The sequence below is a fragment of the Bacillus rossius genome (assembly GCF_032445375.1).
Source record: "Bacillus rossius redtenbacheri isolate Brsri chromosome 9 unlocalized genomic scaffold, Brsri_v3 Brsri_v3_scf9_1, whole genome shotgun sequence".
Classification (NCBI taxonomy): Eukaryota; Metazoa; Arthropoda; class Insecta; order Phasmatodea; family Bacillidae; genus Bacillus; species Bacillus rossius.
This window is the reverse complement of record NW_026962012.1, coordinates 2,979,913-3,002,279: the sequence shown is the minus strand read 5'-3', so window position 1 is coordinate 3,002,279 and position 22,367 is coordinate 2,979,913. Positions and strand designations below refer to the sequence as shown.

The 22,367-nt window shown below is 39.6% G+C and overlaps 2 protein-coding genes across 3 annotated transcripts in view; both read left to right on the top strand.

Moving 5' to 3' along the window:
• The window catches only part of LOC134542688 (uncharacterized), a 110,917-nt gene that overhangs the window by 59,085 nt on the left and 29,465 nt on the right, over positions 1 to 22,367 (top strand). Inside the window, exons 1-2 of one of the 2 annotated variants that reach the window (XM_063387148.1) lie at positions 17,089 to 17,145; positions 18,659 to 18,845. In XM_063387148.1, the coding sequence (XP_063243218.1) occupies positions 18,665 to 18,845 (181 nt within the window). In that variant the 5' untranslated portion in view covers positions 17,089 to 17,145; positions 18,659 to 18,664. Of the gene's footprint in view, positions 1 to 17,088; positions 17,146 to 18,658; positions 18,846 to 22,367 lie in introns of those variants that run through there. The other variant, XM_063387149.1, reaches the window with a different exon arrangement.
• LOC134542700 (uncharacterized) lies at positions 9,479 to 10,936 on the top strand. Its single transcript, XM_063387167.1, has one exon. It carries the CDS (start codon positions 9,479 to 9,481, stop codon positions 10,934 to 10,936), a length of 1,458 nt encoding a protein of 485 aa, XP_063243237.1.

Genomic DNA, 22,367 nt, shown 5'->3' with positions numbered 1-22,367 from the left:
CAGACTAAGGCAAGCTACAAATTTTTCAATTCAACCACACGTAAAACGAAATTTCACTTTTCAGCAAAAAGATTTACCAAGTAGGTAAATATTTTTGAAATTTAGTTCTGGGCTGTTTCCTTTCCGTTGCCGTTTTCTTTTCCGTCGGGAGCCCGACACGACAAAATTAGAAATAGAATCTATTCCTTGCGGGCCGTCGGGGTACGTATTTTGTCGGGCTGACGTCACGGTGAGCTTGTATTTCATTGGCTATTGAACTTGTCGGGCCTGTCGTGTCGGGGCCATCGTGGCATTGTGATTCCAGCTTTAGAGTTCTGTTCCTGCCCGAACACGCCCGAATATTCACCTTCGGCCAACCTCGGGTTTATTTATATATATTTATATTTCTCTGTTTATTTTAATGTAGCTATACCAGTGGCGTAGCCAGGATTTGTGTATGGGGGTGTTAAGAAGCATGGCTCCCCCCCCCCCCCCGTATTAAAGCGGGGGGTCCGGGGGTCCTCCCCCGGGAAAATGTTGATTTTCAGGTGTAAAATAGTGCTATTTTAGCAGTTTTCGGTACTTAAATTTAAATATTGTTATGGTAAAAATGGTATTAATTTTAATATGAAATTTGTTTGAGTGCTGAATAAGAAATTAATTAAAGATTTGGTGCTAGGGGGGGGGGGTTGAACCCCTAACCCCCCCCCCTGGCTACGCCCCTGAGCTATACTAACCTAACTAACCGTCCATAGTGTTTTAAAGTGTTTTAATGTAGCTAACCTAACCGACCACTTTTAATATTTGAATTCATTTTTCCTGCGCAAAAATAAAACAAATCCCGAGGTTGGCCGAAGATGAATATTCGGGCGTGTTCGGGCAGGGACATAGCTTGATGGACATCTTAGGCTTCTCTGTCTGAGCAGGAGGGTTGTTACAACTGGGCTGGGTTTACTGCGCACTCGTTCCCACCAAACTCGCTCCGAGTAATCACGCTGACATGTTAATGGACCCACCTTCATGGCCCCCACATTCCATTACGGGCCCTGGATCCAGGATCAGACACGGGCTCCCTGATTTACAGTCGCGTGCTACATTATAACTGCGTGGTTATTTCTTGTCCATACTCTTTTTAGAATGTAATCTAACCTTAAAATACAGGTATTATGGTAACTATTTATATAGTTGAAGCTAAACTTTATTTATAAAATTATTTTACTTAACAATGACCACAGGGAGCATGCGGTGGAGTAGCGTCGCCGCTGACGCACTCTCCTGCTCTACCGGTTCCCTCACCACGTACCCAACTGTTCCCCTCGTGAGATCGGAATTATCTTAACGCTCATAAATCGTAGCCGCCTCAGCAAAGAAGTTTGTCTTCAAAATTAAAAAAAAAAAAAAAAATGCGTATGGCTGTGCCCGGGCCCCCTGCAGACCCGGGCTTGGACCCAGGGGTCCACCCAGCTCCGCCCTTGTGGGGGCCATGTCCACCTAGGCCTATATTCCAAGAAACAAAAAATAAGTTGAATATGCTACACCTGTACCCTAACCATATTCCTAGTGCACGATAGGACACGGCCATTCCCTTATTTTTTAGGGAACGAATTTTAATGTCCTACCCGTTGTCGTTCTGTTGCTCGAATTCCGCGCATGCGCAGATTTCTCTTTTTTTCTCTCGTTGATTTCGTCCAGATGGTGGACCCGCGTCTGGCATTAACTCGTACATAGTCACTTTTGTGATCATCGGGGGACGTACCAAGTGTGTTGGTGCGCTAAATGAAACTTTATGGTAGCAAAACTATTATGGAATACATATTGTTCACTTCAGTGGCCATAAAAACAAATAAAACCAACTTTAAAAGTACTTGAGAAAATTAAAATTACACCGTTTAATTCGCTTAGCAATCGTGTAGCAAGTGTATATCGATGGTTGCCAAACGTCTGCTAGAATGCATTGAAATCAGTTTCTAGCCTCGTGCAGGGCACAGTTTTTTAAAATGGTATCTTTTTCGTTACCTAACAGGGTTTATTGGGTTTGGACACGTTCTAGAATACGGTCTGCTAGTTATGTTACAGTTTTATCCCAACAAGGATATCTTGGAATATCGCCCTTAGAGGTGAATTGGTGTCAGTGAGGCGGGACGATAACAGCGACGCTCGCTGGTGCTTCTAGCGCGGTGTCTAGACTGTGGACTGACGCGCGGTCTTCTCGTCGTGCACGGGACAACAGTGTGATCCAAGCCATTACCTTAATATTTTATGCCGAACAAGTGAAGATTAAGGTGTGCTGCAAGTCCTTTGAGTGCTTTTTAAGAACCTGTGCCTAAAAAATATTCTGAAAACACGCGTTTCAGCAATTTTCACTCTTTTAAAAGTACAGCTTAGAAACGAAATACGGAAACAGAACTACTCATCTTAACCCAGGAAATGTCGGAAAAAATTAGAGACAAGCTGAACTTTTGGCAGGTGTTAAGACCCAAAAAGAGGCGTATTTTCCCAAAAGTCCCCACCCCTCCCCTCTGTGCTTCCCCCCACACACCCTTAAACATCCGATTTGCAAGCATTTGGATTACCCTTCATATCTCCGTTATTTATCGCAGTCAAATTTTCTATATAGGTATCGTTTTATTCCTTATATTATTATCTACAATAAAGTTATATATAGTTTTGTTCTAATATTATCAGTTAACTAGATATTAGCTGAGGAATGTCAATTTTTACAATTTTATGTTAAGTTATGAATATTTAAGTTTAAAATTTTAATTTGGGACAATTTCACGAAACACTTAAGCTAAAAAGTGTAGAATGATTCTTTAGCTTTCCAACGGTATTATTTTTTCATATTTTGGATGACGATAACATGAAGTAGAGGGCCGTAAGTAAACCAAGAACTCACCTCTCGCAACCCGGACTTAAGCAATCTGCCGCTCCCTATTCAAGCTCGCTCCGCTGGCCTTAAATGTTACTTGTAATTATTCCTAATTATTCTAAATAAACTATATATCCAATTTTAGTTCAGAATACAGAAACAAAGTTGTTTTAATTTTTTTTATTATTTTTGCCAGTTTTGGTTCGGGGGGGCTTCAACCCTAACCCACATAGGATCGTTCAATTATCCACCACCTATGGACCCGCCGTGTCCCGGACTGGCAACAACCGGCAGCTGTGAACTAAAATACATGACTACTTATTCACAGTATGTGATAAAGAGCAATCAGTATCATCCACAGCATCACGGACCACCCACCCACCCTCCCTCCCACTTCAAGCTGTTGGGACATTTACAGAATTATTCACTTCTTTATGTGCATTTTTCATTTACAAACTTTGCTATTATTTACACATCATGCTATTTAATTTGCATAGACAATTTCTACTTACAGCAAAAGTACTTCAGTGTATTTTACAAACAGATCTATTCATAACGTTTTCGACTCAACGCCTACATACGTAAATATACATCATCAATCGCATCTTCATCTTCATCTATGGCTGTTGCATTGTTACATGAAAGACCATTGCAGTGTTCACACATAGCTGAGCAATGTAAACCTGTCTTTCGACATCCACAATAGTTCCCACATGCAGATTTACATGAACATGACACTATGTGAAACAGATTGTTTGGTGCAAAAGGCTTAGATGTGGTAATTGGCTTAAGTACGTTTCTCTCGCCTCCAGATTCTCTTACACACTTATCTAAATTAATAAATGGAAGAGCCATGACATATGTTGAGTCACATTTTCCCCTTCTGCTGATAATGAGGTTCATGAAACCATTCCATCCTGGTTGGACATTCATTCCAGAAAGCCAAATAGAGTTTAGAGGAAACATGGTTGCTACTGTGAAGTCTGAATTTTTCAGCTCAGCTTTTAATTCGTTGTATTCTTTCACAGTAATGCTACTAAGTCCGTTGTGGGCTTTTTTCTTTGGGTAAGATCGTATCCTAATGCATTCTGGATTAAATGTTCCAGAAGATTTCCTTGCAACCTTTACTTGAGTTTCAACACTAGAATCTGGGGTAATAGTTTGGACCCTGCCCATTGCATGAAACGTGTTCACGCCATCCAGTGTTCGAACATTGACATCAGCATTATCAAAATCATGCTGTATGAAAGCATCTTCATTGAAATGTAGTGATCCTGAATTTATGAGAGCATTAATGTACACGGAAGCTTCGTAATAGGATGCACAAATACCCATAGAATATAGCATGTTGATAAGATGCTTAGATCCATATAAACGATGTAGTGTCAGAGCTAAACCAATGTGAAGTGGTAACAAAAATGATCTGGGTCTTACAGCTGATAAAATAGCATGGTTTATGACTACAGATTTTCTGTCTACCATTTCAAACTCTGAATAGTTTTTCTTTTTCGTAACTCTTTGTGTGAAAGCTGCTAATGTATTTGGTATTAAATGTTCTCCTCCACATGTAATGTCATTGGTACCTGGATATGTTTCATGATCATATGCCTTCTTTTGAATATCTTCTTTAATGTTGTCAGCTGCAGCCAGTACAATCCTAAGTTTTTCCGTTTCTAGTTTCCTATCTCTTTCTTTGTACCAGGTCTCAATAATTTTATGGACAGTACCAGACAAACACACAATGTTTTTTCTTCCTGAAACATTAGATACCATAATGCGTTCTTTAAAGTGTTCTAGAAGAAGATATACTCAGTTGTTTGTCAGAATATGTATCTTTTTTTTTTCCTGAAATGCATGCCATTATATCTTGCAACTCTTGAATTGAATATTGGCAATCATCGCTTTGTTCAATGTAACTGCACAACATTAAAAAAAATTCTTTATCCGTCATCGGTCTGCCTACAAATCCTTCACTTGAGTTTGTCTTTGAAAAAGTGTCATGACAGTTTTTATGGTATCGTGCTTCTGGGGCTCCAAGGTCACTTACATTTAAAATGCGTGCTTTCACTTGATCTCCCCATTCATCGCTCCGATATTCACATCTCTGCAACAAACTATCTTTAATTTCTAATGTTGCTACCATACGAACTTTTTTCCTACGATACAAAGCAATCTTAGAATCGAAAATTGCCTGTTCCCCACAAAAAATGCAATCTTTTTTGTAGTCAAAATTATTTCCTACACTTCGCAAAACAGGCGATAATGTTGAAGGAATACATACAGCAGGACTTAGGGATGATATAGTTGCAGCTTTAATACGTAATGGTCTCGTATAGTTTTGCCTACACGATTTGTGTACTCGAACACTTGATTTTCCTTTCAAATTCTTGTGGAGCCCATCCTTTCGTAGAATGCTTGCTTCTCTTATTGTCTTCAACCCTTTCGTAACAACAACAGTATCTCCTTCCGTATCTTTACCGCATAGAATACACAGTAAACTTAAATGTTCCATTTCAATTTTGGTTAGTATTAATTCTTGTTATAACATGGTAGGTAGATTCAAACCTGAAACATACGAAGACGTAATTACTCATCACTTAGAAAGTTGTTGATTTGCATTTGTCGAATAGTAAAAAGTTACCATAGACTGACAAATGCGCATTTTAATAATATACTTATTTACTTAAAATGTAAGTTTGGTATTATGAAGAACCATAAAAACATTACGATAAATAGTCACGATGTTGAATTGAATCAGTTTATAATTACATTTTTAAAAAGATTTTACTACAAATCTGACACAAATATGTAAAAATATTTAAGTTATATGATCTATTAATTTCGTGAACTTAAAAAACAGTGTATTGACACACACATAAATAGGCCTAACGGTGTTTGATATTTGTGTTGCAATAGAAATCACATTTACGTGATACAAATTTAAAAAGTAAGAAAACTGCAATAAAGCCGACATATAGTCTTCTGTGTAAAAATATTTTATAAGATGTCCTGGTGGATCTTAAGACGTGAAGCATCTACAATCGATGCTAATATGCGAATGAAGCAGGGCCGGAGTGCTAGGGTGGGGGATAGCTCAAGGCTCCGAAGAAGGGGGGGAAAAATCGACAGTCGACCCTGCAGTGGTACAAATGAAAAAAAAAAAAAAAAAAGGGGAGTGGTCCTATCCGGGAACCAAACCCAAATCGTCTTGGTAGGAGAACAGCACTATAACCACTGAATAGCAACAGCCCACGGGAAGAAGTGGTTTTTTATTATTACAATAATACTTAGCTTTTTTTATTGAAAACATTCTTACCTTCTTAGATTTGCGAGAAGCTGTTGCAAAATTTCTTCAGTTGTCAAAAATTAACTCCGTACTTTCTAGTACTTCACGTTATTATGTGACGTAGAGTAAGCGGAAGTTTTAGAAAATCACGCTCATACACGCTAGAACGTTACCGCACACTTCAAAACCACTCCAAGAACTAGTCTCTGGAAGACGGGCTACTCAAGGCAGTAAACATGTATTAAGAAATTTATGGTCGGGGGTGGTTAGGGACATTTCTATGACTCAACATGCCAGCTCCCTCGCTCTTGATAGTAAGCCTGTTAAGCCTCCTGAGGCCACCCACTACAGCACGCACTAAGGGTAGAACAAAATGCAGCGCCTTCCTCGCATAATCTAGTGTTATACACATGTTATCGTCATCCAAAATTTGAAAAAATAATACCGTTGGAAAGCTAAAGAATCATTCTACACTTTTTATCTTAAGTGTTTCGTGAAATTGTCCCAAATTAAAATTTTAAACTTAAATATTCTTAACAAACTTAACATAAAATTGTAAAAATTGACATTCCTCAGCTAATATCTAGTTAACTGCTAATCTTAGAACAAAACTATATATAACTTTATTGTAGATAATAATATAAGGAATAAAACGATACCTATATAGAAAATTTGACTGCGATAAATAACAACGGAGATATGAAGGGTAATCCAAATGCTTGCAAATCGGATGTTTAAGGGTGTGTAGGGGGGGGGAAGCACAGAGGGGAGGGGTGGGGACTTTTGAGAAAATATACCTCTAGTTAGGTCCTAACATTTGCGAAAATATCAGCTTGTCTCTAATTTTTCCCGACATAAAACCTTCTTTTCCTGGGCTATCTGCCCACAGTGTGCTCTTAAATGATTTCCGTAAACAGACGCCCCTCGGATAGCTTGAGCAGGTTTCAAACAGCGTGTTTTCTTCTGAAGCTCTGCGTACCGCGTGTGCCCAGATAGGTGGGGCCCTTGAGGGATAGAGATACATAGATACTGAAAGATGCCATATTGGTTTAAAAAGTGTTTACGCAATAATTATTTTATCTACTAGCAGTTTTATTACAGTTTAATAGCTCCCAAAAATAAATTCAATACAAAAACCGACTTCAAGTGGGAAACTGATTGTACTTGTAGCAGTGAGTCACTTATTCACTTCAGGCATTCCTTTTTTTTTTGTAAAGAACCCAAATTTTGAAACCTAACAATAGAAAATTGTTATGGCCTAGAAACGGTTTAAATCAAGATAAAAAAAAATAAAAGCATTTACCACGGAAGTGTGTGTGTGTTTTATCCTTCTCTCTTCATATTTAATCTCTTGTTGGTAGATGTGGAAGTTTTGTGTGTTAAAGCCCAGCCCGTATGCCACAGTGGAAGGTTACCGCTTAAAGCTTCCAACAAAACTGCTGCCCTAGACTCCATGCTAATAACCTATGCCGCAATACTTTACCCACAGCATCTGCAATGCAAATGTCAACTTCATTTCATGTATTTAAAACACATTTATCACTTAAAATAAACTTTTTTATAATTATTATAGTTTCTGCCTAATTAGCTTAAACTGTATCACGTTTTTGTGTACTAGAGGTGGAAATAAATATTGTGCAGTGTTTGTTGGTTCAAAAAACTATTTATGAATGTGAACATTGATTTTTATGATCAATAAAAGTCGATGCAAAACGATAACATTTATGATTAAGTTTGTATAAAATATTGCGGGGAAAAAAATTGATAATTCTGTAGAGTAACTGCTTCTGGGAAACAATCTATATCTATAATTTATCCAAAAAAATCTTTCAGTAACTTTCCTTTTCTACCACAGTGTTTATTTTTAAAATTATAATGGTTTAGGTTATAATTGGTTTGTGTTGTTTTCAAGGATATCATCCACAAATGTACGACAGGTTTTTGGGATAGGGAAATGCATTTCATTCCCGAAATTGGTCTACTTTATTATGACCTAGCTAATAACCCGCGGCATTGTCACGCAATTTCAGGGTATTGCTTATATTGATCCATTTTTTTAAAAAATGTATGCAATTCCAAATAATTTTTTCGAAAGAAAAAAATACAATAAATTGCCAGATATATTAAATATTTAGTTCACAACAAAACTGTTAAATAATTATATTTTATAAAGTGATTAGGCGTAAGCCTTTTTAAAATGTTTAATATAGTTTAAGTACCTTTTTTTATAATTTACATGTTTTTGTGTGTTTGAGGATATATTTTACCGTGATGAAATCTCACATACCTCCTTTCCATTTGATGAGGTAGCCAATTAAAAAAATTAAGAAACACGTACCTATTTCATTTTAATTAAGATTATACCATCGCTTACAGTAACAATTTAACTATGCATACACAATTAAATAATTTCATCTATTAGAAATTCATTATTTAAAGATTTTTGAAACAAATGATTTTTATTTTAAACTAGCTGACATTACAGACGTTGTCCTGTCCAAATTTCAATAAATTTGTTTGAGATAATTTTTTTAATTTGTAAAAAGATGTTGCAAATGGTTAAATAAAGTTAAAAAAAATATAACAGGCGTATTTCTGAGTAATCGTTGTATTTATTAACGATTGTGGCCATGGGTATATAGTTTGAGGAATAAATTCAGAAGTTTGCCAATTTGTAAATTTTACATGCGAGATGAATTCAATCGGCAGTACACCGCTGAAATGCTGGAAATGTGTGATGTGCCTGGAATGTGATAGTCTTGGAAACATGCAGTTTTGTTTTAAAATGTGAGTCACAATTGAAATAAGAATTTGAAGCAAACAAAAACAAGGAAATGCTTTGATTTGATGATGTGCTGTGTGTGACATCATTTCTTTAATTGAAGTGATTTACGATACACATTTGTTTTGTTGTCTGGCGCGTAAACAAACAAAGCTGATGGTTTTCCGACCTGGGAACAGGCAACATACAATGCATGCATGGATTTCAAGGCTATCGCCGCAAACATACAATAACTACCCTTTTAATTTGTGTGTGGTCATTGCGAATGCAAGCCGCACCGGAAACTGCAAGCGTTTAAAGTATAACGGCATGTCGGTCGGAAACATTGACATTCGTGGTACCAAAACGTCTTCTAATTTGTACTGTTATTTAAGAATTGTTGCTTCGGTGACCTGGTTCATCAGGTTCTTCGTTGCAAGCCGGGTGCCATTACAAAGACGCAATGGCTTGATATTTGTGGAATGCGTGGAATCTGATACTGTTTAAGAAACCCATTAGCGAAATGGCTCTGGTGACAGTACCATGAAGTGCAACGACTCTGGTGGCGGGACCAACGAGCGAAATGGCGCTGGTGGCAGTACCATCGAGCGAAATGGCTCTGGTGGCGGTACTATCGAGCGAAATGACTCTGGTGGCAGTACCATCGAGTGCAATGGCTCTGGTGGCCGGACCAACGAGCGAAATGGCGCTGGTGGCAGTACCATCGAGCGAAATGGCTCTGGTGGCGGTACTATCGAGCGAAATGACTCTGGTGGCAGTACCATCGAGTGCAATGGCTCTGGTGGCGGAAACAACGAGCGAAATGGCTCTGGTGGCAGTACCATCGAGTGCAATGGCTCTGGTGGCGGAAACAACGAGCGAAATGGCTCTGGTGGCAGTACCATCGAGTGCAATGGCTCTGGTGGCGGAAACAACGAGCGAAATGGCTCTGGTGGCAGTACCATCGAGTGCAATGGCTCTGGTGGCGGAAACAACGAGCGAAATGGCTCTGGTGGCACGACCAACGAGCGAAATGGCTCTGGTAGTGGAAACAACGAGCGAAATGGCTCTGGTAGTGGAAACAACGAGCAAAATGGCTCTGGTGGCGAGACCAACGAGCGAAATGGCTCTGGTGGCGGAAACAACGAGCGAAATTGCTCTGGTGGCAGTACCATCGAGTGCAATGGCTCTGGTGGCGGAAACAACGAGCGAAATGGCTCTGGTGGCAGTACCATCGAGTGCAATGGCTCTGGTGGCGGAAAAAACGAGCGAAATGGCTCTGGTGGCAGTACCATCGAGTGCAATGGCTCTGGTGGCGGAAACAACGAGCGAAATGGCTCTGGTGGCAGTACCATCGAGTGCAATGGCTCTGGTGGCGGAAACAACGAGCGAAATGGCTCTGGTGGCAGTACCATCGAGTGCAATGGCTCTGGTGGCGGAAACAACGAGCGAAATGGCTCTGGTGGCAGTACCATCGAGTACAATGGCTCTGGTGGCGGGACCAACGAGCGAAATGGCTCTGGTGGCGGAAACAACGAGCAAAATGGCTCTGGTGGCAGTACCATCGAGTGCAATGGCTCTGGTGGCGGAAACAACGAGCGAAATGGCTCTGGTGGCGAGACCAACGAGCGAAATGGCTCTGGTGGCGGAAACAACGAGCGAAATTGCTCTGGTGGCAGTACCATCGAGTGCAATGGCTCTGGTGGCGGAAACAACGAGCGAAATGGCTCTGGTGGCAGTACCATCGAGTGCAATGGCTCTGGTGGCGGAAACAACGAGCGAAATGGCTCTGGTGGCAGTACCATCGAGTGCAATGGCTCTGGTGGCGGAAACAACGAGCGAAATGGCTCTGGTGGCAGTACCATCGAGTGCAATGGCTCTGGTGGCGGAAACAACGAGCGAAATGGCTCTGGTGGCGCAAACAACGAGCGAAATGGCTCTGGTGGCAGTACCATCGAGTGCAATGGCTCTGGTGGCGGAAACAACGAGCAAAATGGCTCTGGTGGCGGGACCAACGAGCGAAATGGCTCTGGAAGTGTAAACAAAGAGCAAAATGGCTATGGTGGCGGGACCAACTAGCGAAATGGCTCTGGTGGCGGAAACATCGAGTGCAATGGCTCTGGTGGCGGGACCAACGAGCGAAATGGCTCTGGTGGCGTGACCAACAAGCGAAATGGCTCCGGTAGTGTAAACAACGAGCAAAATGGCTCTGGTGGCGGGACCAACGAGCGAAATGGCTTTGGTGGCGGAAACAACGAGCGAAATGGCTCTAGTGGCGGGACCAACGAGCGAAATGGCTCTGGTAGTGGAAACAACGAGCAAAATGGCTCTGGTGGCGGGACCAACGAGCGAAATGGCTCTGGTGGCGGAAACAACGAGCGAAATGGCTCTGGTGGCAGTACCATCGAGTACAATGGCTCTGGTGGCGGGACCAACGAGCGAAATGGCTCTGGTGGCGGAAACAACGAGCAAAATGGCTCTGGTGGCAGTACCATCGAGTGCAATGGCTCTGGTGGCAGTACCATCGAGCGAAATGGCTCTGGTGGCGGAAACAACGAGCAAAATGGCTCTGGTGGCAGTACCATCGAGCGAAATGGCTCTGGTGGCAGTACCATCGAGTGCAATGGCTCTGGTGGCAGTACCATCGAGCGAAATGGCTCTGGTGGCGGAAACAACGAGCAAAATGGCTCTGGTGGCAGTACCATCGAGTGCAATGGCTCTGGTGGCAGTACCATCGAGCGAAATGGCTCTGGTGGCGGAAACAACGAGCAAAATGGCTCTGGTGGCAGTACCATCGAGCGAAATGGCTCTGGTGGCAGTACCATCGAGCGAAATGGCTCTGGTGGCAGTACCATCGAGCGAAATGGCTCTGGTGGCAGTACCATCGAGTGCAATGGCTCTGGTGGGGGTTCTATCGATCGACCAACGAGCGAATAGGTTCTGGTGGCGGAAACAACGAGCGAAATGACTCTGGTGTCAGTACCATCGATCGAAATGGCTCTGATGGCAGTACAATCGAGCGAAATGGCTCTGATGGCAGTACCATCGAGCGCAATGGCTCTGGTGGCGGGACCAACGAGCGAAATGGCTCTGGTGGCGGGACCATCGAGCGCAATGGCTCTGGTGGCGGGACCAACGAGCAAAATGGCTCTGATGGCGGGACCATCGAGCGCAATGGCTCTGGTGGCAGTACCATCGAGCGAAATGGCTCTGGTGGCGGTACTATCGATCGACCAACGAGCGAATAGGCTCTGGTGGCGGAAACAACGAGCGATATGACTCTGGTGTCAGTACCATCGATCTAAATGGCTCTGATGGCAGTACAATCGAGCGAAATGGCTCTGATGGCGGGACCATCGAGCTCAATGGCTCTGGTGGCAGTACCATCGATCGACCAACGAGCGAATAGGCTCTGGTGGCGGAAACAACGAGCGAAATGACTCTGGTGTCAGTACCATCGATCGAAATGGCTCTGATGGCAGTACAATCGAGCGAAATGGCTCTGATGGCAGTACTATCGAGCGCAATGGCTCTGCTGGCGGGACCAATGAGCGAAATGGCTCTGGTGGCGGGACCAACGAGCGAAATGGCTCTGGTGGTGGAAGCAACGAGCGAAATGGCTCTGGTGGCAGTACCATCGAGCGAAATGGTTCTGGTGGCTGAAAAAATTGCGCTAATTTTACTTTCCCCGCTAGACTTAATCTCTCATTTACATACCATACTTCTACTTGTATCGGTGATCGGGCAGCGTGGCGTTATTGTGACTAGTCGGTGCTTCGGGTGGCGTAGCGACGGCGTTCTTCTTCAGGGCGGCTGCCCTCGGCGACAGCGCTTCTTCGAGCGCCCGACGACACTCTGCCGAGCGAGTCCAGGCCGGCTTCCGGGATGATGTCATAACCGGATACTATTGGCAGCAACTTTTTTTTGCTTTTATTATTTCCCCTCGTATGCCGCCTCGCAGGTGGCCTGGTCTTTAGGCTTCCTCGCGAACACGCGAGTATCGCGGGATGCCTGCTCCACAGGCTGAAAGAACAGAAGACAGACAGCTCCCGCGGGGATGTGCACTCTGAGCACAAACAGATGACATTTTTTAAAAACGATAAATTTTGAGTTGAAAATAAAGTAAATAGCCATTTCCAATATATTAATTTTATTCAATGTACAGTATTATTATTAGTATAGATAAATAAGCATAGCTTATATAAGCCTACCACTAGTTCTAATTGAATAAAACCTTGTCGCATTTTCTCAAAATTTAGTGTGAAAAACGAATTGGGCTTTACGAAACGATGCAATATTTCTTTGCATAATCACAAAACTCAATTTACAAAGACGTGTCAAAATTCAGCACAGCGAAAATCTCCGCATTTTTCATTTATAACTTTTAAGTAGGAGACAGTAAAGAATATTTTAAAAATTTAATTCACTTTCGTTTATATTGTAGTTCTTTTTCAAGCTATTTCTCACTTTCGTTTATATTTAAATTTTAGTTCATTTTCAAGCAATTTCTCACGAACACCCGAATTTTATATGTTGGAATGACACTTGTGGTTCTATTTTTAAATGTAGCAATTTGCTAATATTCTAATATTCCACATAAGCTTTTATAAATAACGCCGCCCCCCCCCCTCCTTTTATTTTCACTTCGCGATTTCTTTAAATTTCAAACAAATTAAACCTACGACTCGGCGGTAGGCTTACATACATTATCATATTGCATATTTGTATCCGAATACACATTACGTAATGTAAGGAGGTGAATAAAGCCGAAATTACAACAGCACGTCGCGTCCGCCAGTCAGCCGCCGCGCTATTTACAACGCTCCGTTCATCCGTCATCCACGCTGCCCTACTGTGGAGAAACCTTCAATTTTGGAGAAAATTATCTTCTATAATTATATTAGTTTGACAATCATGTAAGCTACGCACTTATAACCTATTAATATAATTTTTTTTCTTTTCACTGTGGAATTTATTTCAACATTTTCAGAGTTACCGTGCATAATTAACCACACAATTCTGTGAATCGGACGAATTTTTCTTCGAAAACACAACCTTTAAAATTTGTCCAAAGATTATTTTAAAATGATTATGTAAGCATCTTAATAATTGAACAAACTTCAAAAACATCTAATGTAATAAGATTGGACACTTAAGACATTGGAGGTTATGATTTTTCTTCCGTCCGTCAAAAGTATAAAATTGCCAAACTTTTGATGGATGAATGGATGGAATTTTTCGGGCCGTATGATTAGCTGCAGGTCATGTGATTGACGGAAGATGATGGACGGATAACGGACGTAGGCGATGAACTATTCTAATTCCGGCTTAAGTTATGTCGCTGACCTAACCCAACCAACCGTCCACACTGTTTACAATACATTAAATGTAGCTAACATAACTTAACCAACCATCCACACGATTGTAAAGTATTTCAGAAACACAATCGAGCATCCATTTTCAACAAATTTAAGTTCCGAAGAACAATAATCGCTCAGATATTTAGAGGAATGGCTATTTCACCAGCAAAGTAAGTAGAAAAAAATTCCGATACTTTGTGACGTCATTCCGATACCTAATTCTGCGAGCGAGTGTTCAAGAATAGACTTTAGTTTAGCAATTTTCTTTCGGGTTGAAGTCATTTCCTCTAGAGGAATTATTCCGACAGCGTCAAGAATAGGGTCCATGGTCGAACGTGTTTCTAGACATGAGAGAGAATAGCTACAAAAATTCGCAACTGCGAAGCCGTGCTTTAGGTACCTCTATATTTATTCATTTGGTTTCCGATTATTATATAATTTTCGTTTCTGACATTTTCTTTATTTTTTCAATGGAATTTTTCATCTATAATAATTCAAGTGAATAGGTTTATAACTGCGCTGAGTTTGCATTATATCATCAATGGCTTTATGAAACAATGCAACTTATATCATTTGATCATCTTAACTTACCCTTATTATAACCTGATATTATTACCTGTCGTATAATTGGTTATTTTCTTCAGCACTTTCTTATGTGTAATATCTTTGCTCTCGGCATAGGCGTACCCAGGATTTTTTTTCGGGGGGGGGGGGTTCTTCCAGATATTTCTCGGGCGGGAGGGGGGGGGGGGGGTTGGGGAAGGGGGCTTCTGTTTTTTTAAGAAAAACTCCATAAACACCAAAAAATAATTGTTTATAATAAACTTTTTTAAGCCTCCAAACGTTTTACAGAAGAATTCTTCTATTATTATTATTATTATTATTATTATTATTATTATTAATTTTTTTTTTTTTTTTTTTTTTTTTTGCAAATTCCGTAACCACATTCTCCGGGTCGATGTGGATGTTGTAGTGGACATTCAGTAAGGCCAATCCATTCAGTCTGTCCTGAGATATGGTGTTCCGCAGATAGGATTTTAATCTTCTTAAGCAAGAAAATGTCCTCTCCAGAGTTGCAGTTGAGACGGGAATGGTCGCCAAGACTTTTCGGGGGGGGGGGGGGGGGGGGGGGGGGGGGGGTTCAACCCCCAACCCCCAACCCCCCCCCCCCCCCTGGGTACGCCTATGGCTCTCGGTATACGGCATTTTTTTAAGAGAAATTTCGTGAATGAATAATGAAACCGAAGTCAATTGTAACGGAAATATGTAATAACGGTGCTGCCATCGGTGGGAGTTTCAGAAATCTCGAAAAGATGGCGGACCCGCATTATCCATTCGTATATGTTGCTTTCGAAAACATCGCAGAATTTACGCCGCACATAGGTATTAAAAATAAAACTTTATAATAGTACCATTATCATTTAATACTTTGTTATAATTTATAGTCACATAAATAAATGACAACTTAACAACTTTAAAAAAAATACGTTAGAATCGTGGTATTACAATTTTGAAAACCCTAGTTGACATTGAAACGTAGAGATAGAGCAGCATTCATCATGCTGTAGAGACCAACAAATTGTTAGCCTAAATATATTTGACGCCATGAATTATAACATTATTTTGTGATGAAATGTTTACTGCTAGGAAGTTTATAGAGACTATTTCAGTCGTTAAAGCAAAAATAAATAAACAGAGTATTATAATATCTAATGTGTTTAAAAATGTTTCCGGTTAATATTTTAGTAATGCCATATAAGTATAACTTCTATTTATGTACCTAAGTATACACTTTTTTTTTGTACGAGATATTTCAAGATAACACAGCCTTTCAATCTTTATTTTTAAAAAAGTAATGTCCAAAATGTTTGAATATGTAACATTTGTATAACTCCGGGACATGCCAATTATTTTGATTCACTGGTGTGTGTGGGTTTGGAAAAAAAAAAAAAGGATTATGGTTGGGGGGGGGGGGGGAAAGCGAGGAGGACAAATTTTGATTCTTTGATTAATGTTCCTAGTGGGATTAAGTTTATTTACCAGAGTAAGGGCCGGACGACCACCCCCCCTCCCCCTTTTTCCTGTTGAAAAAAAACTTAACTTGCATAATTTTTGATGTGTAACATCTTAATCTTAGCTCTCGATATATGGCATTTGGAGGGAGCAATTTCGTGAATGCAACGGAAGTCAAGGAACGGAAATTAGTAACAAACACGATACTGCCATCTATAGGTAGTAGATGGCAAAAATACCCAAATACAAAGGGAAACATTATAGTACTAACTGTTTAGTGAATTTTAACAAATGGGCAGTACCTATTTGAATAACATTCTTTGTCGAAAATCGGGAATGAAGCCGGGGTTTAGTATTTTTTTCAAGTCTTTTTCGCTTTCATTATACAGTAGAAATTTTCGCCCTGCAAATCGAATGATTCGAAAGTTGACGTAGCTGTAGCTGCTCCGGCAGCGAATTTTAGCGGCGGGTGCGGAAACTACGTGTGATTCACGTCCATAAATGTACTGTAGTTGAAAACACACTTTGCGTAAATTTATCATGCTCGGCCTTATTTTAAATAATTTTACGTTAAACGTCGTGTCTGAGGCTCGAGTTTCGTATTATAAGTGTATTTACCAAATGAGAACACATGAATTTGCTAGTTTCCAAGGTTATATGTTTACACATCACTGAAGAAAAGGCACTGAAAGACTCGCTCACATTTTTTTTTTTTAATTGTTGAAGCTTTGCATTAGTCCACCAGTACTTTTTTATTTATATTTATTCACATTTACTTCACTCAAATTTTTTTTACTGTGTAAATTTTTTATATGGAAAGTTGCCTACCTTGATTGTGTAGAAACATAAACAATGTGGACGGCATCGACGGAATACGGTACTCACAACAATTATTTCGACGTTTCGCATATATGAAGTATTTTATAGCTCTTATTTTGCCACATAATGAATCTTTTAAAAGAAAATAATTTAATTGTGGTTTTTCGTTGTATCAAATTAGATTATTCTTCGGCTGGTGTCATATTTTTATTAGACAAGCTGAAGTTTATGAACAGGTGGAATATATTTAGAGCCACTCTTTACAGTACTATAGGTACTATTATATTCTACTGATTACTGTATGTTATAGTGCGGTTTCGTGTTAGGTAGTTGAAATATTCGTGGGTTGAAACGTTTTGGGTTTTGTAAAATAGAAGAGAAATTTTGTCAGACACAAAGTGAATATTCACACTAATTGTTATAAAACTTATCAATAAATTACTTAAAATTTGTCATGATGCATACTCAACACTTAATGAAATGGGAAGGTATATACTTTTAAAAATTGCTTATATTCTGCACATTGGAAATCTGCCTTCTCTCCTCAAATAAATGCTTGAATCTTGTGACTCAAGAGCGAACAGCAAGGGTTTTGATTTAAACTTTAGAAACTACAACTAAACCACTAAGATTTTGCCTAGCTGTAAAACTACACTTGGTAAATCCTGTTTCCCTCACCATTGAATTTCGTCACTACATCGCCACATTGTTAAACACCTCCATCTGTGATGACCTCGGTGTTTACAAGAGGTATATCCGTAATTCTTTCAGTCATTCCTTCATTCACTGCTGTGTGTTAAATGTTTTTGATTGTGCTCATAAACTAACTGACCATTAGGCCTACTGTCAATGGTGGTTCTAGACTTTGCCATTTATTTTTTGTGGGGCCATATTTTGGAGAAGGGTTTTACTGGTCTGTCTGGGGGGGGGGGGGGGGGGGGGGGGGAAGTGAGTGTTCTCCCACAGAAAAGATAGGTTCAGAGACCCTCCTCCAGAAAATTTGTAAAATAACCCCTCAAAACAGCAATTCTAATTTAACCTGGAACGTAAATCTGAATGATAATTTTGCTCATTTATCTTGTATTCCGATATTACAGTTGTATATGTAAAAAAAGGATGGTCTGGGGCCCTGAGCTGTTGTCTGGTTCTGCCTATTCCTGGAGCCGCCCCTGCCTACTACGGTCAAATAGCCATTGGACTTGTATCTTGATGGATTTGCCGGAAGGCAGAGGGATGATCTTGCCGTTTTGTAAGGGGTGGTGGAGGGAGGGGCAAGAATTTATTTATTAATTTGGCTTGTATGTATGGCTTTTATAGCCTATGTTTAACATACATATATGTTACCCATGTTAATTAATGTGTGTGTGATTCTGGTTAAATACTTTACTAACTAAAAAATATAAAATCCAACAAAGGTAACTAATAAAAACATAAATAACTGGTATATGAAAACTTCCAGTGGGAGGGGACTGGCCACAAGTCCTCCCTCCCAGGATCTGCCTGTGCCACTTCTCGGGACTCGATCAGGGGCGCTGCGAGGCTGGCAGGCTGACGTCGTCCTCTGCCCGTAGGTCACGATGAACGGCAGTCCTGTGTTCGTGAGGAAGAAAGCCAGCGAGAAGTTCCTGAAGATGAACGGCATCAAGTCGAAGGTGTTCCGGCCGGACAGCCCGGTGGGCGTGTCGCTGCCCCCCGACCTCGCCCCCCTCGACAACCAGGTGGCCGGCCACTCCTTCGGGGCCCCCAACTCTGACGTAGGTACGGTCGAGCGATGTGCTGCACTAGATTGTGAATCAGGCTTGGATTTCTGGTTGTTGGCATTTTGCTGAAGAATGCTGATTAAGAAAGCATCTCATACATAAGTAGTTGCAGACAGCTGTTATGTGTTCATTGCGAGGAACAGCATCTGGATGAAATGACACGAAAAGTGTAGCAATAGATAATAGTGCTTATTGGGGCACAGGGTAAAAACCAGAATATGTGTACACTCATTTGTTTGAATTTATAATCAAAATTAGTAAACAGATTTTACAGACGGACCAGTATATTTGTATTTATATTACTCGCATTACCTCAAATAGTTAACACAGAATGCTTGTAAGACTGATAAATATTATGACAAAACACATTTTGTTGAAGCGTTTATAAAATAAATTTTTAATTATGAGGCACAAAAATGTATTACAGATTTTTTACTAATTTTTTTACCTACATCATAATAATGCAATAATTTTGGGTCTAGAGAAAGAGAAATTTTTCCCGTCCGTGCAATGTCGCTCACGTAAATTGTCTGTACATGCTAATAGAGTAGCAGCGACCGTGTTTGCAAACTAGAGTGGTTGTGCGTATGGTTGTGTGTGCTTTAAAGGTTAACACTTTGCCATGTGAATTTTGGCGTCCATTAATGTTGGGCTGGATAAGAAAGAAACGTGAAATCACCTGATAAAATGCCTCTCATCTGGATATGAATGTATTTGCCAGACCTTGATTTTTTTAACAGTCTGTAGTAAATATATTTTCAAGTAAATATTCAAGGCAATTAGGATGGTTGAGTTTTTTGTCTCTGATAGCTTAGCTATAAATGAATCCCAGCATGACTAGGCGTACAGGCTTTGGCCTGAGATGCATATAGGTCACTCCCTAACCCAGGCCCCTCCTATGAATACCCTTAGTTTTTAGTTAGGTTAGGATAAAAAAATATTTTTTCTTGCTGAATAACCAGCAATTCTGGCATAGATTTAGTATTTAATTTTTTTCACCATTTTTAAAATGAATAAAACACAGGTTGATGCTAAAAATTCTCCTCTTCTGAAATGACATCAACAGTTTTCAATTGGGTGTATTTTACTTGGCTCATGGCAGTAACTGACTGCTAGGCTTTTGCCAATACTGTTTTTTTTTTTCTTAATTCAAATCAAATATAAATTTATTCATGAATATCAAACAGTTTTCACATTTCTAAGAAAAATTAATGAAAATAATTACATAAAAAGACATACAATATTGAACCAAAACCTTGCAAATGCATTTTCTTAAGCCATTTAAATTTTAAGTTTGAAAATAGGTTTGTTGATATAAATGATTTTATACATAAAAATAAGATTATTTTTAGTAATTTTTAATCATGATCACATTTTATTGTTATAATTATAAATCGTGCACAAAACAAATCCAAAATTTTCAATAAACCATCCTGTTGGGTATATGCAGTTTAGATAATAATGCATTGATCTTTTACTACACATGATAAACATCACACAAATGGTAATCGTCACGACATACACACACTAACAGGATACAGAAAAGAAAAAAGAGTGGGGATACATCATTAGTCAAGTTAAGGTTTAGACAATTTACAAACTAACACTTTCCCTTAAATTGTTTGAAAGTAGGTACCAGAGGCCAGAATCTTCAAATAGTGTTTGGATCTTGTCACATGCTTGCTTTGATGGTTCACATTTTTCAGTGTGGTGGATTAAATCCTTCTCTACCAGTAATGAAATCTTGGCTAATTGCCTTGCAATCTTTCTCTTTCGCTTTATCTACTTTGATGTTTCTTGGACGACATCCCACTGGTCTGTCTTCTAAGCTTAACAAAGCTTTCATATGAAATTTCCAAGTTGCGTAGTTTTCACAACCTTTCAGTTTATCCACGAATGACAGACTGTTCGGGTCCCATGACACCACAATGTGAAATGTCAATAATATCCACACTCCCACGTCAACCGAACTCGTTAATCCACACTGATTGACATACCTGGGCTCATAACCTTTGTTGGGTATATGCAGTTTAGATAATAATGCGTTAGTCAATAAGTACTGATTGTCTTTTGCTACACATGATAAACATCACACAAATGGCAATGTCCGTGACATACACACACTAACCAGATGCAGGAAAAAAAAAGAGTGGGGATACACCACTAGTCAAGTTAAGGTTTAAATAATTTACAAACCAACACTTCTTGGCAACTTGGAATCATGTACATGTTACACACTTTTTATTTAAATTTTTCGATTGAATGAGTTCCACTTGGTAGGTCTGTTGGTAACGAATAATGGAAAAATTTACGTATTTGATTTTAAATGTTGAATCAAATATCAAGTTATTTACAAATATACTTTTCAAATACTCACAGACTCTTACTGACTGCTGATCAATCCCATAGCAACAGTTACACTCTCTTCTTGTCTGTGAAAATGTATGAGTGCTTGCAGATGGGAAGGAAGCTGATCCCTCAAGTGGTGCATATGCTTGTGTCTCACCCTCTACAAGCCTTGTAGAGTGTGAAATATGCTTGCCTGGTTTGTGCCAGTTCTTACATGAACTTCTAATTTTAAACGACTGTTGTTCTCCAGGGCGTTAGTATGGTAGTATTCTTCATGAACTAATGATAAAATGGACCACGCGTGCTAGCTGCACAGTAAAAAACTAGCCGTCTCAATATTGAACTACGTTCTGTCAAAAACTGGTGGTAGTGGGCGTAGGTGGGTGAAATATTATTGAGGTTGGTTATGAAATTTCTCGTTGCACGTTTCATGTTTGCGTTTCAATGCAGTGCTTGATATTTCATGACTCTGTGCATTATAATATTAACTTCATAAAATCAAAGTTTTAAATGATAAAATCTCAACAAAAATCTGTTTAAGTTCAGTACCATTTGTAAATAAAGGCATGCGTGTGTGATTCACTTCGGCCAATTTTGACAGTTTTGTTTTAAAATTGTAAGGGAAATATGGAAAGATGTGCAGAGGATAGTCATTTCTCAATAATCAACATCGGTGATGGTCAATGACATGCTGTGGACATAATCAGGCTCGTGGCGTTTCCCACGACCAACCTAAAGAATTTTCAAACAAGAAATTCTATGTTATTAGGTTTACTGTTGCATGTTAGCCATCTTTCTTTGCATGTATGTAGGATAACTTGTCAGCAGAAAGTGTCCAGAAACCACAATGTTCACATAATGATACTAAAAAACGTTTTTATTTTTCTTCAAATACTAGTGATGGGTTGGATCCTGATTTTATCAAATCCTAATCTTGAATTCGAATCCCAGAGAGTACTTCGACTATACCCCTCGAATCCGAATCTAGGCGTCAAGGGTCAAAAATAAAGTAATATACAATAAATGAAAAATATTAACTATGGTGTTGTTCTACCTTTAATGTAAATGGTTGTTTCACAAATTAAGTTTACAGAATCAATACATATTGTAATTTTATTTTTACATTTACATATTAAAAGTACAATATCAGGGGGAATGGTAGCAGCCTATC